The sequence below is a fragment of the Lissotriton helveticus genome, chromosome 3_2, assembly GCF_964261635.1.
Source record: "Lissotriton helveticus chromosome 3_2, aLisHel1.1, whole genome shotgun sequence".
NCBI classification, from domain to species: domain Eukaryota; kingdom Metazoa; phylum Chordata; class Amphibia; order Caudata; family Salamandridae; genus Lissotriton; species Lissotriton helveticus.
The window spans coordinates 477,533,176-477,556,353 of NC_136062.1; the positions used below are offsets into that span (position 1 = coordinate 477,533,176).

Below are 23,178 nucleotides of genomic sequence, written 5' to 3' on the forward strand. Positions count from 1 at the left end.
ATTATGTGAGCCGGAGTAATTGCGTATTTGCAGTTAATTGTGTGTCAAAGAGTAACGTGAAGTTATTAAAATTACTCCGATTAGTCTGGCGTAATTGAAATTCTGCCCACGTCTAGTTGTCTCTTCCGAACCCTGTTGATGTTTTCCCTTTTGACATTCCATACATTATCTTACCTACTGAATTTTGAACAATTAAAAATGTCTCTTCTTAGGTAAATGTCTTCAGTCCTGTCGCTATTGATTGTAAAACTTCTGCTGAACATCTCTGAATGAGAGAGAATATGGTGTAATTAGCAAGAAACAATGTAGATTCTGAAAAGTAAACAGCCATAGGGGTATATTTACAAGCCCCTATCACCACCCGTCACTTTTAGTGACATTGTGGTGGCGATAGGGGCTTTGCCTTACCTACAAGGCAGAGTTAAACCACTTAACGTGGCTTAATGCTGCCTTGTAAATAGGCACTCTTTCACCCTCTGTGTAGCGTGAAAGTAGTGCGCAGTTGGTGTTGTGGTGGGGGTTCCACCGCAGCACCTATCGAGTTTGATGCGGCCAACAATTTACAAGGGTAGCGTTAATAGGAGGCAGCGCCAAAATTTAAACCAGGGAAAACCAGGTCTTAAACAGGCAAAACCAGGAGAAATGCTTTATTTTTCCTCATTTTTGCTGTTTCTATGTGAGCTGCATTGTGCAGCACACATCGAAACAGCAAAACCCATTGATTGTTTATGTGCAGGAAGGTGTCCCTTCCGGCATATAAGCAATCCAAAATAAATCACGTTGTGCAACTTCTATGTATGCCGCATTAAGCAGCACTGAATAAAAGTTAGAAAACACCATTCCAGTATCCCTTCCTGCACATAAACAACCTTCCCCTCCACACAGACACCTTTCACTATTGTGCAAGGGTGCCTGCATTGGTGCCGAGATGCTAAATTTATCACCAGCGCAGGTGGAAACGTAGAGCTGCAATATATTGTTGTAAATACGGTGCAGCCATCCATTTCTCAAGTGGCGGGGTGTGGCGTTAAGCCAAGGAGGCTAACGCTGCGCTCCGCCACTTCACTGTAGTGTGTAAATTGTGATACATATTATGCGTACATATGTGCACAGAGTTTATTTAAAACAATTTTTGTCCATTTAATTCTATTTTATATTGCTAGTAATAGCATTTTTCTTTCATGCATAAGTTGTCCTTGTTTGAGTAGTTTTAAAGTATGTGTGGACATCTGAGACTCCCCATCTATAGGATGAAATCGAGAACGCAAGAATAGATGCTCTGGGCTTGTCAGACACTTCAGGACTGGCTGCAGAAGTGTGTGAGTGAGAGAGACAAGCAGCCTTGGGGCTGAACCATGGCATGGCCAACCCACCCTTCTGAGGCAGGAAAAAGGAACATTGATGTATGTGGTAGTAACACCTGTTGTCAGAGAACTGAGAAATTGAATTCATACTTCTGAGGTATTAATTTTGCAATATATTTCATTAGGGTGGAAACCTACACATCAGAAAACAGCGAGCTGTGGAAGAAAGTAGAGAACCTGGAGAACGCCAACAGGTGGGTAACATGTATGGGAGACATGTGTGGGGAATATGTGTGGAAAGAGACTGGAGGGAGCTGGGCCTGCCTGGAATAGTCTGAGCTGAGGGAGGAAGTTGGATGTCAGAGAGCAGGGCACGTGTATCCTTGAGGGGACCCTTGAGGGGCAAGGGATGGTGGCATCTTCCATAAAATTGATCTTCAGTGATTGGAAATACAATAGAATACTAAGAGGTTGAATTAGAGTTTGGTAGATGGGTACGTCATCATCAATGTGACGGATATCACAAATACCATACGATTGAAGGCGCTTGGGACAAGGTGGATGGGATACGCACCGTGGGCTCGATTCACAGAACTAATTTAGGACAAAATCCTAAACTTACTACCATTTACGTATTTACAGAAGGCACTTACTCATTTTGGTATTCACAGAAGACACTTACTCATTTCGGTATTCACAGAAGTTAGGACTCCTAACTTTAGGACTCCTAAATGCATTCTGTGAATACCGAAAGTCTTAAAATTAGGATTTTTCTCAATTTAGTAGTGGTAAAGTTAGGACTCCTAACTTTAGGACTCCTAAATGCCTTCTGTGAATACCGAAAGTCTTAAAATTAGGATTTTTCTCAGTTTAGGAGTGCTAAAGTTAGGAGTCCTAACTTTACTACTCCTAAACTGAGAAAAATCCTAACTTTGAAACTTTCGGTATTCGCAGAAGGCATTTAGGAGTCCTAAAGTTAGGACTCCTAACTTTACTACTCCTAAACTGAGAAAAATCCTAACTTTGAAACTTTCGGTATTCACAGAAGGCATTTAGGAGTCCTAAAGTTAGGAGTCCTAACTTTACTACTCCTAAACTGAGAAAAATCCTAACTTTATGACTTTCGGTATTCACAGAAGGCATTTAGGAGTCCTAAAGTAAGGAGTCCTAACTTCTGTGAATACCAAAATGAGCAAGTGACTTCTGTGAATACCAAAATGATAGTAAGTTACGGATTTTGTCTTAAGTTAGTTCTGTGAATCAGGCCCTTAGTCTCAAATCCCGCCACATATTCCAGAATGTACCTGTTTATCAGGAACACCTTGTCGGGCGAAAGATTATATACAAGTGATTACAGATTCTAGAATGACCCATAATTTATTAACGTCAATTAGTCTTTTTTTAGGGATTTGTCTTTGTGTGATGGTATCTGGTTTTGTTTTAGATTCTACAATGTCTCTTTGTTTTTTATTTTTTAAGATTTTATTTAGTTACTATAAAACATCATAAAAACTAAGAACGCTTCAACAAATGGGCAGTTTGATCACGATTCTGATATATGTAGAGAAAAGTAAAAATCTACACCCACATGCGAATCACCCAGGCATCTAAATCGTGGCACAACGGAAGTCTTTGATCCACTTCGAACTTTATATTCCCATTGTGGACGAACATACGTCGTAAGTCCAAATATTTCCGGGTGTGAAAATAATCTATACCAGGTAGTACATTATTCATGCACATACTCTAATCACCTCGGCACCTGGGTCCGGATTCCACCAGTCCTATGTGTTGCGATCTGTTCATACTAAGTGTCAATGTAGCATGGACGTCCATGTTCTGCTTGCACCAGAAGGTGTCTCGTATCCAATAAGCTGCTTTTGTAGGCGGTCCTTCCAATCATCCAATCACCACACTTGATCGTGCTGCTGATATCTCAGGAATGATTGATTGTGGTGACCCTCGGTCGTGCTGCTGATATCTCAGGAATGATTGATTCTGGTGACCCTTGACCCTGCTGCTGATATCTCACGAATCACTGATTCTGGTGACCCTTGATCATGCTGCTGATATCTCAGGAATCACTGATTCTGGTGACCCTTGATCATGCTGCTGATATCTCAGGAATCACTGATTCTGGTGACCCTTGACCGTGCTGCTGATATCTCAGGAATGATTGATTGTGGTGACCCTTGACCGTGCTGCTGATATCTCAGGAATCACAGATTGTGGTGACCCTTGACCGTGCTGCTGATATCTCAGGAATCACAGATTGTGGTGACCCTTGACCGTGCGGTGACATCTCAGGAATCACTGATTCTGGTGACCCTTGACAGTGCTGCTGATATCTCAGGAATCCCTGAGTGTGGTGACCCTTGGTTGTGCTGCTGATATCTCAGGAATCACTGATTCTGGTGACCCTTAATCATGCTGCTGATATCTCGGGAATCACTGATTGTGGTGACCCTTGACAGTGCTGCTGATATCTCAGGAATGATTGATTGTGGTGACCCTTGATCGTGCTGCTGATATCTCAGGAATCACACATTGTGGTGACCGTTGGCCGTGCTGCTGATATCTCAGGAATCCCTGGTTGTGGTGACCCTTTGTTGTGCTGCTGATATCTCAGGAATCACTGATTGTGGTGACCCTTGACAGTGCTGCTGATATCTCAGGAATGATTGATTGTGGTGACCCTTGATCATGCTGCTGATATCTCAGGAATCACACATTGTGGTGACCCTTGACCATGCGGTGACATCTCAGGAATCACTGATCCTGGTGACCCTTGACCGTGCTGCTAATATCTCATGAATCACTGATTCTAATGACCCTTGACCGTGCTGCTAATATCACAGGAATCCCTGAGTGCGGTGACCCTTTGTTGTGCTGCTGATATCTCACGAATCACTGATTTTGTTCATCCTTGGTTGTGCTGATATCTCAGGAATGATTCATTGTGGTGACACTTGACAGTGCTGCTCATATCTCAGGAATCACCGATGCTGGTGACCCATGATCATGCTGCTGATGCTGCTGATATTTTAGGAATCACTGATTCTGGTGACCCTTGGTTGTGCTGCTGGCATCTTAGGAATCACTGATTCTGGTGACCCTTGGTTGTGCTGCTGGCATCTTAGGAATCACTGATTCTGGTGACCCTTGGTTGTGCTGCTGATATCTCAGGAATCACTGACTGTGTTCTTCCTCGGCCGTGCTGCTTGTATCTCAGCAATCCCTGATTGTGTTCATCCTTGGCCGTGCTGCTGATATCTTTGGAATCACTGTTTGTGTTCATCCTTGGCTGTGCTGCTGATATCTTTGGAATCACTGATTGTGTTCATCCTTGGCTGTGCTGCTGATATCTTTGGAATCACTGATTGTGTTCATCCTTGGCCGTGCTGCTGATATCTTTGGAATCACTGATTGTGTTCATCCTTGGCCGTGCTGCTGATATCTTTGGAATCACTGATTGTGTTCATCCTTGGCCGTGCTGCTGATATCTTTGGAATCACTGATTGTGTTTTCCTCGGCCGTGCTGCTGATATCTTTGGAATCACTGAGTGTGTTCATCCTTGGCCGTGCTGCTGATATCTTTGGAATCACTGATTGTGTTCATCCTTTGTTGTGCTGCTGATATCTTTGGAATCACTGATTGTGTTCTTCCTCGGCCGTGCTGCTGGTATCTTTGGAATCACTGATTGTCTACATCCTCGGCCGTGCTGCTGATATCCTTGGAATCACACATTGTGTTCATCCTTGGCCGTGCTGCTGATATCTTTGGAATCACTGATTGTGTTCATCCTTGGCTGTGCTGCTGATATCTTTGGAATCACTGATTGTGTTCATCCTTGGCTATGCTGCTGATATCTTTGGAATCACTGATTGTGTTCATCCTTGGCTGTGCTGCTGATATCTTTGGAAATCACTGATTGTGTTCATCCTTGGCCGTGCTGCTTGTATCTCAGCAATCACTGATTGTGTTCATCCTTGGCCGTGCTGCTGATATCTTTGGAATCACTGATTGTGTTCATCCTTGGCTGTGCTGCTGATATCTTTGGAATCACTGATTGTGTTCATCCTTGGCTGTGCTGCTGATATCTTTGGAATCACTGATTGTGTTCATCCTTGGCCGTGCTGCTGATATCTTTGGAATCACTGATTGTGGTGACCCTTGATCGTGCTGCTGATATCTTTGGAATCACTGATTGTGTTCATCCTTGGCCGTGCTGCTTGTATCTCAGCAATCACTGATTGTGTTCATCCTTGGCCGTGCTGCTGATATCTTTGGAATCACTGATTGTGTTCATCCTTGGCTGTGCTGCTGATATCTTTGGAATCACTGATTGTGTTCATCCTTGGCTGTGCTGCTGATATCTTTGGAATCACTGATTGTGTTCATCCTTGGCCGTGCTGCTGATATCTTTGGAATCACTGATTGTGGTGACCCTTGATCGTGCTGCTGATATCTTTGGAATCACTGATTGTGTTCATCCTCGGCTGTGCTGCTGATATCTTTGGAATCACTGATTGTGTTCATCCTTGGCTGTGCTGCTGATATCCTTGGAAATCACTGATTGTGTTCATCCTTGGTTGTGCTGCTGGTGTCTCAGCAATCACTGATTGTGGTGACCCTTGATCGTGCTGCTGATATCTTTGGAATCACTGATTGTGTTCATCCTCGGCTGTGCTGCTGATATCTTTGGAATCACTGATTGTGTTCTTCCTCCGCCGTGCTGCTGATATCTTTGGAATCACTGATTGTGTTCATCCTCGGCTGTGCTGCTGATATCTTTGGAATCACTGATTGTATTCATCCTTGGTTGTGCTGCTGATATCTTTGGAATCACTGATTGTGTTCATCCTCGGCTGTGCTGCTGATATCTTTGGAATCACTGATTGTGTTCATCCTTGGCTGTGCTGCTGATATCTTTGGAATCACTGATTGTGTTCATCCTTGGCCGTGCTGCTGATATCCTTGGAAATCACTGATTGTGTTCATCCTTGGTTGTGCTGCTGGTGTCTCAGCAATCACTGATTGTGTTCATCCTTGGCTGTGCTGCTGATATCTTTGGAATCACTGATTGTGTTCATCCTTGGCTGTGCTGCTGATATCTTTGGAATCACTGATTGTGTTCATCCTTGGTTGTGCTGCTGGTGTCTCAGCAATCACTGATTGTGGTGACCCTTGATCGTGCTGCTGATATCTTTGGAATCACTGATTGTGTTCATCCTCGGCTGTGCTGCTGATATCTTTGGAATCACTGATTGTGTTCTTCCTCCGCCGTGCTGCTGATATCTTTGGAATCACTGATTGTGTTCATCCTCGGCTGTGCTGCTGATATCTTTGGAATCACTGATTGTATTCATCCTTGGTTGTGCTGCTGATATCTTTGGAATCACTGATTGTGTTCATCCTCGGCTGTGCTGCTGATATCTTTGGAATCACTGATTGTGTTCATCCTTGGCTGTGCTGCTGATATCTTTGGAATCACTGATTGTGTTCATCCTTGGCTGTGCTGCTGATATCCTTGGAAATCACTGATTGTGTTCATCCTTGGTTGTGCTGCTGGTGTCTCAGCAATCACTGATTGTGTTCATCCTTGGCTGTGCTGCTGATATCTTTGGAATCACTGATTGTGTTCATCCTTGGCTGTGCTGCTGATATCTTTGGAATCACTGATTGTGTTCATCCTTGGTTGTGCTGCTGGTATCTCAGGAGTCCCTTATTGTGTGTGAGGACACACTTTTCCAATTGTACTGCAGCCACGGTCCATTCAGGTAACAGCGGCGGGGCTGGATTAGGGGGATTTTCGAGGGACGATGCGAAGGAAAATGATTTATTTTTTTTAATTTTCCCTCGACATTGTCCCTCGAAATCCCCCCTAACCCGGCCCCACCGCCGCACCGCTGATACCTGCATGGACCGCAGCTGTTGTTCTGGGCCAAGGACTTGAAGCCACTAGGGTTGTTCCCTAGAACTTGAGGGGGTCATGTAGAGCAAGACACCATAGAAACCTAGCCACGTCTTCGGAACCCACACGAGGGGTGGTAAGGGGAAGGTTGGAGTGAGGGAACATGGTAATCAGCAGTGCCTTAACTGGGTAGGCACTATCATGAACTCATTATCTGCTCTTCTTTAGCTTTGATGGGAGAGTACCAGCACTTCTCAGCAGCAAACAGGCACTCTGAGACAAGGAGTACCTGCACTTCTATACTTACCTTTCAAGCACTGGTCACAGGCATCCATCTAAGCACGGGTCGCAGGCATCCATCCAGGCACGGGTCGCAGGCATCCATCCAAGCACGGGTCGCAGGCATCCATCCAAGCACGGGTCGCAGGCATCCATCCAGGCACGGTCGCAGGCATCCATCCAAGCATGGGTCACAGGCATCCATCCAGGCACGGGTCACAGGCATCCATCCAAGCATGGGTCACAGGCATCCATACAGGCACGGGTTACAGGGATCCATCCAAGCACGGGTCACAGGCATCCATCCATGCACGGGTCGCAGACATCCATCCAAGCATGGGTCACAGGCATCCATCCAGGCACGGGTCACAGGCATCCATCCAAGCACGGGTCACAGGCATCCATCCAGGCACGGGTCACAGGGATCCATCCAAGCACGGGTCACAGGCATCCATCCATGCACGGGTCACAGGCATCCATCCAAGCACAGGTCGCAGGCATCCATCCAAGCACTGGTCACGGGCATCCATCCCTGGCAGCCGGGCAGGGACCAAGTTGCACCATCACACAGAGGAACATGGAACAAAACATCATAGTATTAGATGCTAACAGAGCAAGCTGCACAGATGAAAGGAGTGCCTCACTACCAGGCGGAATATCACTTTCTCTGGTGGCACTCCAAGGTGGATGAAGGGAGTGTCTCTGAACCAGACAGAGGCTCACCGTCTCTGGTGTCAGACGGAAGCTGGTAGCTGAGGAGAGGAGAGAGCACTCGATGAAGAGATCACGAAATGAGGAGCTTTGTAGGAGAAAAGGAGAAGGTGGGATGATGGTTGAGCTCTGACCGAGAACTCTGGATTTTAGCCCTTCAATGAACAACTGAGTATGATACGTAGAAGAGAAACCACCACAGGCCTGGCCAAGTCTAGGACTCACTCACTCATAGTTAGTTATAAGGGAGACAGAGTTTGCCTGGAAAGATTGTTTTTTGTTTTACAAATAACTTTGGCACTGTTGGACGATTCTTCAGGAAATTCTCCAGAAAATGTCCATCCACCTCAGCTCCTTCCCAGAAAGTTTCAGGGTGATCTGTCCAGAGGGGGCAGGAATGGCGTTGCAGCGCGCGCAATGTAATTCATTTTATTTATTTACTTAGTTACTCATCTCCGTGCGGCCGTATGACGGTTTACTACCCCCACCCTGCCCCTCCTCCACCCTGCACCACTCCCTCGAGGAGCCGCTATTGGTAGCTACACTTGGTGCAACAGGTGCAGTGACACCGAGGCCCAGAGGCCTGAGGAGGGTCATTGAACGCTGAAAATAGTTACTACCCAAACACCAGTCAAAGGGACTATTTGCCTTGTTTGCACCAGGGCCCAGGGCATCCATGCTGCTTTACTGAGCTTACGAGTAGACAGTGACTCGAACCTGTCCGTCTGCACCAGGGTTTATCTCTGCCTCGCGGGGGTTTCACGCGCTCTTAGATCTGACTCCTGCAATGGAGGGAGCGCAGAAGAGCTCTTCTCCTTCTTCCACCAGAAGCACGTCTTCCGATCACCATCACAGTAATCAGTTCACACTGAAATTATCGCAACTACACTTACAGGGTCATTCATCCACTCACTTAACTCACTATTGCATACTCACTCATGTTTACTCACTCTCATCCATTCATTCATTTGCCTCCCACTTTTGTTCCTGTCCTTTCACTAATTCACTCACTCACTCGCTCCTTCACATACACACTCACACATGTACTTGCTCCTGCTTGCTCACTCGCTCACTCAAAGACTCATAGTCTCTGACTCAGTCATGTTTGCCTGCAAACTCAATCTTGTTTGCTCACTCACTCGCAAACTCACTCATTCTTGCTTCCTTACTCATAGAGCACCGCGAAGCAGCTAGCACCCCAGCGCCTTGAAACCCTCATGGGTTATTTGCTGCGCTTTATAAATCCTAATTGATTCATTGACCTACCCCCTCACTGACCTACTTGTTCATTTGCACACGCTCACTTACACACTCATGTGCTCACTCTTGCTTCCTCAGTCCTCCACTCGCCCGTGTACTCACACAGTGACTCTTGCCAGCTCTCGAGCTCCCTCACTCTAGCACTCGTTCACTCACCCGCTTCTTGGACGTGGAAGGATCCCTGAAGCAGCCGCCTCTGAGGATCTTTTACCCTCATTCACATGCTTGCTCACACACTCATGCGCTCACTCTTGCTTCCTCAGTCCTCCACTCTCCCGTTCACTCACACAGTGACTCTTGCTAGCTCTTGAGCTCCCTCACTCTAGCCCTCGTTCACTCACCCGCTTCGTGGACACGGAAGGATCCCTGAAGCAGCCACCTCTGAGGATCTTTTACCCTCATTCACATACTCACTCACACACTCATGCGCTCACTCCTGCTTCCTCAGTCCTCCACTCTCCTGTTCACTCACACAGCGACTCTTGCCAGCTCTCGAGCTCCCTCACTCTAGCACTCGTTCACTCACCCGCTTCTTGGACGCAAAAGGATCCCTGAAGCAGCCGCCTTTGAGGATCTTTTACCCTCATTCACATGCTCACTCACACACTCATGTGCTCACTCTTGCTTCCTCAGTCCTCCACTCTCCCGTTCACTCGCACAGTGACTCTTGCCAGCTCTCGAGCTCCCTCACTCTAGCCCTCGTTCACTCACCCGCTTCTTGGACGCGGAAGGATCCCTGAAGCAGCCACCTCTGGGGATCTTTTTCCCTCATTCACATACTCACTCACACACTCATGTGCTCACTCTTGCTTCCTCAGTCCTCCACTCGCCCGTTTACTCACACAGTGACTCTTGCCAGCTCTCGAGCTCCCTCACCCGAGCCCTCGTTCACTCACCCGCTTCTTGGTTGCGGAAGGATCCCTGAAGCAGCCGCCTCTGAGGATCTTTTACCCTCATTCACATGCTCACTCACACACTCATGCGCTCACTCTTTTTTCCTCAGTCCTCCACTGTCCTGTTCACTCACACAGTGAATCTTGCCAGTTCTCGAGCTCCCTCACTCTAGCCCTCGTTCACTCACCCGCTTCTTGGATGCGGAAGAATCCCTGAAGCAGCCGCTTCGGAGGATCTTTTGCCCTCATTCACATGCTCACTCGCACACTCATGTGCTCACTCTTGCTTCTTCAGTCCTCCACTCTCCCGTTCACTCGCACAGTGACTCTTACCAGCTCTTTAGCTCCCTCACTCTAGCCCTCGTTCACTCACCCGCTTCTTGGACGCGGAAAGATTCCTGAAGCAGCCGCCTTTGAGGATCTTTTACCCTCATTCACTTGCTTACTCACTCACTCACGTGCTCATTCTTGTTTCCTCAGTCCTCCACTGTCTTGTTCACTCACACAGTGACTCTTGCCAGCTCTTTAGCTCCCTCCTTCTAGCCCTCGTTCACTCACCCGCTTCATGGACGTGGAAGGATCCCTGAAGCAGCCACATTTGAGGATCTTTTTCCCTGATTCACATGCTCACTCACACACTCATGCGCTCACTCTTGTTTCCTCCGTCCTCCACTGTCTTGTTCACTCACACAGTGACTCTTACCAGCTCTTTAGCTCCCTCACTCTAGCCCTCGTTCACTTACCCGCTTCTTGGACGCGGAAGGATCCCTGAAGCAGCCCCCTCTGAGAATCTTTTACCCTTATTCACATGCTCACTCACACACTCATGCGCTCACTCTTGCTTCCTCAGTCCTCCACTCTCCTGTTCACTCACACACTCATGCGCTCACTCTTGCTTCCTCAGTCCTCCACTCTCCTGTTCACTCACACACTCATGCGCTCACTCTTGCTTCCTCAGTCCTCCACTGTCCTGTTCACTCACACACTCATGCGCTCACTCTTGCTTCCTCAGTCCTCCACTCTCCTGTTCACTCACACTTCACTCATACACTCATGCTCTCACTCTTGCTTCCTCAGTCCTCCACTCTCCTGTTCACTCACACACTCATGCGCTCACTCTTGCTTCCTCAGTCCTCCACTCTCCTGTTCACTCACACACTCATGCGCTCAATCTTGCTTCCTCAGTCCTCCACTCTCCTGTTCACTCACACACTCATGCGCTCACTCTTGCTTCCTCAGTCCTCCACTCTCCTGTTCACTCACACACTCATGCGCTCACTCTTGCTTCCTCAGTCCTCCACTCTCCTGTTCACTCACACACTCATGCGCTCACTCTTGCTTCCTCAGTCCTCTACTGTCCTGTTCACTCACACACTCATGCGCTCACTCTTGCTTCCTCAGTCCTCCACTCTCCTGTTCACTCTCACACTCATGCGCTCACTCTTGCTTCCTCAGTCCTCCACTGTCCTGTTCACTCACACAGTGACTCTTGCCAGCTCTCGAGCTCCCTCACTCAAGCCCACATTCACTCACCCGCTCCTTGGACCCAGAAGGATCCCTGAAGCAGCCGCCTCTGGATTGGAAAGTGGGCCTCCTTCCACTGCTCACTCCGCTCTGGCATGGAGAGATAACCTTCTCTTCTCCTTCACTCCTTCCACCCTCCCCCTCTTCTTTCCTCCCTCCTGCTTCCTTCACTCCCTCTCCCCTCCACTTTACCTACTCTAGTTTCTTTCTCCTTTCTTTCTCATTGTCTTTTATCTCTTCTTTTTTATAATTTCCTATATCTCCAATTATGTATTCTTGCGTTCATCTTTTCTTTGCCTCTTTTTCTTGTTTTTCTCTTTCATTCTCTTGCTTTCTCTTTCTATGCATATATATGTTATGCTTTTGTTTACTTGTTTCTTTGCCTTTCTTCTCTTTGCTTCTTAATTTCTTCGCATGTTTCTTCTTCGATCGTTTTTTTCTCCCCTCTCTCTTTCTTTCCTCTCTGGCTGTGTATGTCTGCCAGTCCTGCAGTAGCGGGGAGGGGTGATGCAGAGGGGCAGGGCCAAGGTGCATTAGAGTCTGTGCTGGAAAAGCAGGGTCACATGGAGATCAGGTTTGATACAATTTCTAATTTATTTCAGTTACACATAATGGGAGGCTGCTGCCACCTGCTGGAGGATATATAAATGGCAGGCCCTTCTTGTCTCAACATTGATTTCAGGGAGTCCGTCTTTTTTTGTTTACAGGGCGTACCTATTACCTCATTCCTTGACCTTGTGTTTTAAATGTAATTGAAATTTGGGGCCATATTATCAAGAAAGGGCGATACATTATCGCCGCTTTTATCGGCAGGGAACTGCCGCTAAAGCGGCGATAATGGGCTTGATAATATGGCCTTGTGAATTCCCATAGAAGCCCAGGTTCTGGTGTTATCCTGGGCTTCTATGGGAATTCACAAGGGCGTATTATCAAGCACATTATCGCCGCTTTAGCGGCAGTATCCTGCCGATAAAAGCGGCGATAATGTATCGCTCCTTCTTGATAATATGGCCCCTGGTTTTTTAGTTTACAACTCAGGCTTTAGGAGTGTGCGATCTCTTTTCAGAATTGTTATGTGTCTTTGCGAGTATTTATATAGCACACGTCTACCATTTGCGTACCCGCCAATGTACAAAATATTTTCACCGTGTGAGAAGAGGCGGGGCCTTGGAGGGGGAGGAGCCTGGTGCCAAGCGCTAAGAGGCACTATGCCTCTCACCAAGCCCCCTACCCACTCACAAAATACAATAAGCAAAGGGTCATTGGAGCGGTCATGGGTGTCCTGGAGTGTTTTCTCAGCTTTTATGGACATCGGCTGCTTAACGACTCTAAAAACGAGCTGGAAATATGGGTCCTCATTTATGAGAAATGACGCATCGCTGCGTGAAAGCAGTGATGCCTCACTTCTCAGTGCGCTCTCCATGCGACATGATTGATGCGTTATATTTATAATATGACGCATCATGTCGCAAGGAGTTACAGATACGTCAGTATTTCTGACGTATCTGTAGGCGCAAAAGTGACGCATTGCTGGAGTGTGTCACGAAAGTGACGCAACTCCAGCAATGTGTCCTTTCACATGGGCAAGTCCCATGTTGTTAGTGCCAGCGTCAGTCTTATGCCTGCCATGAAGCAGATGTAAGATTTTGACGCATTAGCGGCCAAGAAATGGCGCAGTGAAATCTTATAGATTTCACTGCGTCACTTCTACGACCCTGTCTTGCGTCAAAACGCCCCCCCCTGCATACATTATACCTGGCGCAGGTATAATGTGGCGCAGGGGTTTACAAAGTGACGCATCTACCTAGATGCGTCAGTTTGTAAATATGGCACAACAAGGCGCATTTTTTGCACCACTGGCGCATCACAAAAAGGGAAGCACCGGCGGCGTAAAAGTGACGCACGGCCCCATAAATGAGGCCCATACTGTTTACAGGGGTTTTCTGCTCATTTTCCCTACCGCAGTGTGATTTCGCCGGGTGACCATGTGAAGGGAGCCAAGTTCGTGTGACACGCGGTGGCACCGTGTGAGTTGGCAGTCTGCATTTGATATGCTGTGTAGCGCTTTAGGAGTCTGGGTGCCCTTTACGGTTCTGGAATTCTCGCTGTCCGGAGTCCAGAGGGTTCGTAGATGTGATGCCTGGGCGTGTTTGGTTGTCTTCAGAATCACACAATTTCGTGCAGTACCTGGATAAGGTCCAAATGGACACATGATAGCCACGTGTCCCTTGTAAAAAACTGTGTCAGGCATTAGTAGGCAAACCTTGAAATAGACATGATACTTTTCACCATAGTCATTCTGTGAATGTCATCTCATCTTGAGTGTCCATCAAGGAAATCCACTGATTGCCCGATTACGAGTACTACACAATTCCATCAGGAATTTCCAAACAGCCGGAATTACTGATACTGGTAAGAATTCCCCACCAGGATTACTATAATTACGCGTTAATCTCCATGGAATAGAAAGAAGCGCATGGACCTGGTTTCAACAGGCAAAGTTCTGCACAGTATTCCCTGCTCTGAGCCGGTGGTGAATGTGAGCTGTGGGCTTCTCTGAGGAGGAGGAGCTTGTCTGAGGGGGAGGGGCTTGGCAGGGGTGGTGGAGGGAAGAGGAAACTGTCACCTGGCTTGGGGGAGGGGGTGAGTTTACCTGCTCCACCCGTGCTATTTCTAATCTAATCTACTCAATCAATCAATCAGAACATTTGTAAAGCGCACTACTTACCCGTGAGGGTCTCACGGCACTGGGGGGTGGGGGGGAGGAGTGCTGCCAGTGCTCGAAGAGCCAGGTCTCGAGGAGTCTTCTGAAGGATCTACTGGCGCTAATTTGTGGTCAGTTAATGCAGGTCCAATGTTCCTGCTCCAGATAGTACTGGGTGCAGGAACACCTGGAAATTTGGGATCAGTCAGAGATCGATTCCACTGGGGAATCTGGCCCTAGGAAAGGTCTAAAATCGTATGTTAACCAGCACGCAAGTGAGGCTTGATGTGCCCGCGGTGGAACCGTGTCTGTGTTAGAACTGAAAACGTCAGCTCAGGCTGATTGATAGAAGGGCTGAGCAATGTTTTGATTGCATTGACATATATTTATTTACTTATTTATTTACTTATTATTCCAGAATACCAAGTAGGCGCACACTCAGGATGTCTGCAATACCATAGATTTATTACCAGTGGCAATAAATCTATGGTATTGCAGACATCGTGAGTGTGCGCCCACTTGGTCTTTTGGAAAAACTGAATTAGCCGTTGGGCTCCACTTGCGAAGCGCACCACCTATCTACGGGCTTGCATGCGGGCAGGAAGAAGCAACTAGAGTGATCGAGTGTTTGGATGACATATATATATATATAAAGTATATATATAAAGTATATATATATATATATATATATATATATATATATATATATATATATATATATATATATATATGTACATATATATACACATATATATATGTACATAAATATATATAGTTAGAACCATGTTTTTGTATACAAAGTATTATTTGACTGGCCTATATCTTTGGAGCTGTTTGACAAAACTTCACATCATCTTCCAGGAAAAAAAGTGTCATAGTGAGTCTTGATGTGCATCAAAATATTTGGGTGATGAATCAAGTGAAGGCTGAGAAAAAGGGTGTTTAAAAAAATATGATTTCCCATGTTAATTTCCATAGGAGCTCTGAACACAAGTACAGCCCGGACTGTTAGACAGAATTACACTAAATTTAGAAGGAAGTTATATTTTGGTTCACAGATCAAGCTTTCAGTTATCTGGTGTAAATCCATTCAGTAGTTGTTAAGAATTTTGGGAAATCTGGGTGTAGCTTAAGCACAGATTTCATGGTGAGATCTGATTGGCTTCCAACACTTCAGCCAGAAAGTCTAGGCAAGCATCTTGAGATTCGGCTTCTGCACATTCCCACAAAAAAAAGTACAAAAAGAAAAGGGGGTAGGGTAGAAATAGCACAAACACAAGGAGATTATGGACAGAGCGCTGAAAATTTTCAAACACTCACCCCCAGTCACAGATCTGGGTTGAATCCATCATCATTCTTAAGCTCACATCTCCACCCCAGTTCAGACCCAGCCATGTGCAAATCAGTCTTGACCATGTGCCTCATGGGAACACTCCAGCCCGAATCTGGGTTGAATCCATCAACATTAACTGAGGGTGAGTGTCTGAAAAGTTTCAGGGCTCCGTTCACCATCCCCTTTGGTTTTGCTTTGTTTGCCGTAAGTGTGGCAGGGTATGCCCAGATGTGGGTCCCTTGCTCACTTTGCCACTGGATTCAAGCTAGCCTGGCTGATGAAGGGTGTTACCCAGAAACAGGTCCCAGGATGATTGTTTCCAGTCCAGGAAGGACCTGTCTTGGCAGTTCGGGCTGGACTGTTCCCATGCGGCACAGGGTCAAGGCTGATTTGCATATTGCTTGGTCTGAACTGAGGTGGCAAAGTGAGCTAAAGAATGATGATGGATTCAACCCAGATCTGTGACCTGGGGTTGAGTGTCTGAGAACTTTCAGTGCTCCGTCCATCATCTCCATGTGTTGGCTGGGTAGAAATACCCTGGCCCCTCAGGTGTGGTCAGAAATCTAGTTTGCTGAAGGCAAAGTTTTTGTCTGTTGTAGAGGAAAGGATTGCTCCGACAGACAGGGAGCTACATGTTTAGCAGCTGATAGAGCAATGCTGGCTCCCACAGGATGGCACCGTGGGGAACTTAAGGCTCCCCTGGGGTCTGAGGGAGAAAGGGCGAGAAAGAGGCAAAGTAAGGGTCAGAAGCAAGCTGAAAGAGACAGAATAAAGGTCAGAAACGAGCAAAAAGAGGCAAAATAAAGGTCAGATATGAGCAGAAAGAGACAAGATAAAGGTCAGAAACAAGCAGAAATAGGCAGAATAAAGGTCAGAAATAGGCAGAAAGAGGCAGAATAAACGTCAGATATGAGCAGAAAGAGAAAATAAAGGTGAGAAAGGAGCAGTAAGAGGCAGAATAAAGGTCAGAAATAGGCAGAAAGAGGCAGAATAAAGGTCAGAAATGAGCAAAAGAGGCACAATAAAGGTCAGAAATGAGGGGAAGAGGCAAAATAAAGGTAAAACACGAGCAGAAATGAAAACCGGCCCTGGCAAAGTGCTCGGCTCCCCTCACACCCACCCCCGCGCGGGGTTGGGGGTACCGCCGAGCTCTTTGCCAGGACTGTTTTTCTGCCGTTTTTGTTACAGGGATGATTTTGCGGCTATGCTGCAAACATGGCCCTGTAACAAAAACGGACCCAGAGGCCCAAAACTGGCCCCCAGCCATGCGGCGCACCGGGGGATTGCCCGGTGCCCGCCACGGCCAGTCCGGGCCTGAGAAAGAGGCACAATAAAGGTGAGACACAAGCAGAAAGAGGACGAATAGAGGTCAGACATGAGCAGCAAGATGCAGACTAAAGGTCAGATATGAGCAGAAAGAAGCAAAATGAATGTCTAATCCAGTGGATCCCGCATGGCTCCTGCACAAAAAAAAGCCTTATTGGCCCTGCACGGACCCTGTGGGACCCCCAAGAGGCCTAGGGGGTGAGGGTGTTTCTACCCTGCCCCCTTTTCTTTTTGTTTAATGTTTTTTGTGGGGCTCGGCTCAAGCTGAGTCCCAAGTTGTCTGCCAACACTTCCTGGCTTGAAGTGTTGGCAGCCAATCAGATTTGGGCATTGGGACTGTCGGGTCCTCGGAGGATCTGCGTCCCTATATATACAGATTTGGATTTTAGTTAATAACTCTGCAACTAATGAATGGATGTATACCAAAGCACAAAAAGGTACTTCCCTGGACCAACATCTACCTTCCTTGCTTATGGAAGGTGCTCTGACACCTCAGTTCGGGGTCGAGTTTGTGCTTTTTAAAATTCAAAAGAAAAAAAGAAAAAAAAAGGCAAAAGACTGAGGCTTTGTGGGGCTCAGGACTGAAAGCGAGGGTTAGAGCACTATCGGTTCCAAGTCTTCTGTAAGAATAAATAAAAAAATAAAAAACAGCTTGGATAGTCACTTAAAAGGTTTTAGCCAGGGTGAGAATAATTACATGAATGCAAACGTGCTGAAAACATATGAGAAATTAGTAGGAGGAAAGGAACACAGGCATTGGTAGGTGCCGAAACCAGCATGCTAGAGCCAATAGAAATGGAGGAAAAGTAAGTAGCAAGCTCAGGAGCCAATGAAAACGAAGGAGGCGGGATATAAGTCCCTTCTAAGATATTATATTAAATACAATAGATTTCACAAACACAGCACATGCCCTGCTAATGCCAGGCGTAACCTAAAAAGGGTCTCTGGGGTTTTCCAGATTTCAGGCCTGAGTCTCCTGAGTTATCAGCAGTTGCACCGGCTGTCAGTGTTTGTAGCCACATGCTTGACTGCCTGTGAAGTGCAGGCATTTAAGGGAAGATTTACAATGATTGGCGCATCCCTGCATCTCAGCAGAGATGCAGCAGTTATTGTGCGTCGCGGCTCCACCACCATGGATGCGCCGCAATTACAATGCGGCGCACCATTGGGCAAAAATGGACAGATGCGTGACGCATCTGTGCCGTGAAGGCGGCGCTTTCCTGGAGTTGCGTCGCAAGCGCGACGCAGCTCCAGCAAGGCTCTGGGGTGCCCTATATTTAAAATGCTGCGTCAATCCTTACGCCTGCTTCAAGCAGACGCAGGGTTTTGACGCAGCATGGGCTCAAAAGTGACTGGGTGAAATTTTGTAGATTTAATTCAGCCACTTTTAGGAGGCCTTCCTGCGCCGGAACGCCCCCCCTGCGCAGGAACACCTACTTTTGGCGCAGGGCTTTACAATGTGACGCATCTCCCAGATGCGTCACGTTGTAAATACACCGCAGCATGGTGCTGGTTTTGCGCTGCCGCTACGCCTCAAAAGTGATGCAACGGCGGCGTAAAAGAGGCGCAAGGGGCTTGTAAATCTGCCCCTTATTGTATTGCCGCTGGTACGTCATAAGGTCAACTAAACCTTGTGTTATGTCTGATTTAGAAAACTATGGGGCATATTACCAAGCAATAGCGATAATTATCGCTATTGCTTGGTTAGAGACAAAGGGGCATATTATCAAGGGGGTTTATCTCCGCCTTTTTGGCTTCAAAAGCCAAGAAAGCGGAGATAAAATTATCGCCCTATTACCTAGCTGTCGTTAACACCAGTTAGTGACAGCTAGTAGGAGATAGTGACCATCTTGGGCCCCTCTTTGCATGTCAGTAAAATTTATCACTAATGACATGCAAAGTGGGCGTGCCAAGATGTTAGTGACTGAAAACAGTCGCTAACATCGCTATCTCCTATTACCAACTTTTGGAGATATTCGCGCTAAGCGCGAATATCTCCAAAAGCTAACACCTGCCGCTGAGCAGTTCTTAGCAATGTTATCCAATGGTAGGTGGATAACATGGCTAAGAGCATTAGCTCGGTAACGCATGAATATCGCTGACTTTTCAGCGATATTCATGCATTGCGGCCGATTTTTATCGCTTTTGCGGTAAACCTTGATAATAGCAAGGTTTATCTGCGATAATTTCTGACGATGCTTAGCGTTAAAAAATTCGTTGCTAAGCATCGTTAGCGATAAATATCGCTTATCGTTGGTAATATGCCCCAAAATTTTACCGCTAAGCTGCGGCGATTTTTATCGCAGATAAACCTTGGTATTACCAAGGTTTATCGCAAATGCGATAAAAAACGGCCGCAATGCATGAATATCGCTGAAAAGTCAGCGTTAGTCATGCATTACCGAGCTAATGCTCTTAGCCATGTTATCCACCTCCCATTGGATAACATGGCTAAGAACTGCTCTGGGCAGGTGTTAGCTTTTGGAGATATTCGCGCTTAGCGCGAATATCTCCAAAAGTTGGTAATAGGAGATAGCGATGTTAGCGACTGTTTCCAGTCGCTAACATCTTGGCACGCCCACTTTGCATGTCATTAGTGATAAATATCACTGACATGCAAAGTGGGGCCCAAGATGGTCGCTATCTCCTACTAGCTGTCGTTAACTGGTGTTAGCGACAGCTAGGTAATAGGGAGATAATTTTATCTCCGCTTTCTTGGCTTTTAAAGCCAAAAAAACGGAGATAAACCCCTTGATAATATGCCCCTGTGTTGGCCCATTTTAGATCGCTATTGAAATAAATGCATTAAACGCGGAAAATGACCATTTTCATCATAATTATCTTTAAAAACAGATTGGAGAGCAGCGTATTGATCAGGGGTGGTTGAGGTGCATCTGCAGAGAGCTTTGCTTTTCTTAGCTCTGGAAAAGCAGGTCAGGGACACAGCAAGCTTTATCAACGTCCTCACAGGCGTCAATGAGACAAGAGTAGGGCTTTGCTGCCACCTCTTGGACAGTTTGTGAAGTGCGACTCATTCATTTCCCAAAATTGGCGTCACGGGCTTCTGGCGATCTGTGTTATGTGTTTTCATGTTTTTTATTGTTAATGTCGAATCTCGAGGCTTTTGGGCATCTCTCGGAAATCTCACGATCAGAGAAGTAAATGGAAACTGGTCAGCTGTCGATAAACTAGTGAGATAGCTCAGTGGGTTTGGGTTAGACTTGTAAACAGCAGGTCGCAGTTTTGACCTTTGGGAGTGCTGATTCACTGTGCTTTAAATGAAAACATGGAAGTGCCGGAACGCACTCTGTAGAGTACCTGTTTGCTGCTGAGAAGTGCAGATACTATCCCCTTAAATATATTGCAGCAATGCTGGGAAGTTCCGACACGCTCCCTTTCAAATTAAAGAAGTGCAGGTACTCAGTGCCGGAGAGGACCGGCCCATTTAAAGCACGGATGAATCATCCCTTCAACCTTTAGAGGTCACGAGAGGAGGATTCACGAGGCCGGACACGAGCTACCCCCGCTTCCTCACCACAAGGACGCGGTGGGGATTTGATGCCTGCTGAATGAATAACTGTTATAATTATAAATATTTAGTGAGAACAGTAATGACGTCCCTTCTCTGCTGTGTCTCTGCCCAGGACTCTGCTCCAGCAGCTGCAGAAACTTCAGGCCCTGGTGGCGGGAAAGATCTCCCGACCATACAAGCTGGCGTCCACGCAGACGGGCACCTGCCTTATGGTAAGTGAGATCTACGCACTGCCCTTTAGGCCTCTGTATCTCGCTGCACTCTCCTCCCTAGGGCTATCACTGTACACTTCACACCTCCCTCTCTCGCTGCATCCTCCGTCCCTTGGGCTGTCACTGTACACTTCAAGCCTCAGTCTCTCGCTGCACCCTCGCTCCCTTCGGCTGTCACTGTACACTTCACACCTCCATCTCTCGCTGCACCCTCCGTCCCTTGGGCTGTCACTGTACACTTCACCCCTCCGTCTCTCGCTGCACTCTCCTCCCTAGGGCTATCACTGTACACTTCACACCTCCCTCTCTCGCTGCATCCTCCGTCCCTTGGGCTGTTACTGTACACTTCACACCTCCGTCTCTCGCTGCACCCTCCCTCCCTTCGGCTGTCACTGTACACTTCACACCTCCGTCTCTCGCTGCACCCTCCTCCCTTGGGCTGTCACTGTACCCTTCACACCTCAGTCTCTCGCTGCACCCTCCGTCCCTTGGGCTGTCACTGTACTCTTCACACCTCGGTCTCTCGATGCACCCTCCGTCCCTTCGGCTGTCACTGTACACTGCACACCTCCCTCTCTCGCTGCATCCTCCGTCCCTTGGGCTGTCACTGTACACTTCACACCTCAGTCTCTCGCTGCACCCTCCCTCACTTCGGCTGTCACTGTACACTGCACACCTCCCTCTCTCGCTGCATCCTCCGTCCCTTGGGCTGTTACTGTACACTTCACACCTCCGTCTCTCGCTGCACCCTCCCTCACTTCGGCTGTCACTGTACACTGCACACCTCCCTCTCTCGCTGCATCCTCCGTCCCTTGGGCTGTTACTGTACACTTCACACCTCCGTCTCTCGCTGCACCCTCCATTGGGCTGTCTCTGTACACTTCACACCTCAGTCTCTCGCTGCACCCTCCGTCCCTTGGGCTGTTACTGTACACTTCACACCTCCGTCTCTCGCTGCACCCTCCTCCATTGGGCTGTCTCTGTACACTTCACACCTCAGTCTCTCGCTGCACCCTCCGTCCCTTGGGCTGTCACTGTAGACTTCACACCTCCGTCTCTCGCTGCACCCTCCATTGGGCTGTCTCTGTACACTTCACACCTCAGTCTCTCGCTGCACCCTCCCTCCCTTCGGCTGTCACTGTACACTTCACCCCTCCGTCTCTCGCTGCACCCTCCCTCCCTTCGGCTGTCACTGTACGCTTCACACCTCCGTCTCTCGCTGCACCCTCCGTCCCTTGGGCTTCACCCCTCGGTGCGGCTCTGAAGCACTCGCTCCGTATTTCACTTGAATGCGCTGCCCCGAGGGAGGCTCATATCTCTTGTGGTTAGGGTCGCTCCCTGTGGTGGGGCTCTTTGTGGCTGAAGTTCTCTCCGCCTTCATGAGTGCTCCAGAGCAGGGCTGTTGTCCCCTCACACGCCGAGACCTTGCATGTGGTGGCTGCAGGCCCGCCCCTGCGGCTCAGCAGCCGGTGTTCACTCACCTCTCTCTCTGCTCCCTCCACAGGTGGTGGTCGTCTGCTTCGTCCTGGTACTCGGCTCATTTGTGCCGTGTTTCCCAGACTTTTCCTCTGGGTCGCAGACAGTGAAAACGGTGCCCAGGGCGGTGCCGGATGTGTACACGACCAGCCGAGGTGAGTCGCTGCTGAATGTACCTGTGTGATTCTCTTCATCTGCCTAAATGAGAGGGAATCTCTGTGTCTGTGTCCCAGCTCACAAAGTGAGTGTGAGAGAGTATGGCGTTCTTCGCTTAGTGGAACAAACCAATCAATCAATCCATTTTTTTGTAAAGTCTGACTACTCACCCGTGAGGGTCTAAAGGCACTGAGTGGAGGGGGGGGGGACTATCTGCCTTGGGAAATTACACGGAATGTTACATTTTGAGCCCTTGAAAATTTCTTTTTTAAGTAATTGATGTAACATGTGCTGTCTGTGTTGAAAAATATGCTTGAATTTTTTACATTGGCATACACAGCAATCCAAATGAATCCACTTAATTTATTGCATACTAGTTTATTACATACTTACTTAGTCTATTACATACAATCTACACAGCCCACTTATGTTTCCCTGATTCAATTAAATTGGCAGCCTATAGGATACATGTTTTCATGTATACCTCAATTTAAGGTTTGTAGAGACGTTTCAATGATCACTAAACCACTGTCTACTGTTTTGGCTTTTCCAA

General features: G+C 47.5%; 1 protein-coding gene across 1 annotated transcript in view; it reads left to right on the forward strand.

Moving 5' to 3' along the window:
• The window catches only part of CREB3L1 (cAMP responsive element binding protein 3 like 1), a 267,754-nt gene that overhangs the window by 238,418 nt on the left and 6,158 nt on the right, over positions 1–23,178 (forward strand). Inside the window, exons 8-10 of the mRNA XM_078684394.1 lie at positions 1,490–1,558; positions 20,894–20,993; positions 22,498–22,624. Of these exons, the coding sequence (XP_078540520.1) occupies positions 1,490–1,558; positions 20,894–20,993; positions 22,498–22,624 (296 nt within the window). The remainder of the gene's footprint in view (positions 1–1,489; positions 1,559–20,893; positions 20,994–22,497; positions 22,625–23,178) is intronic.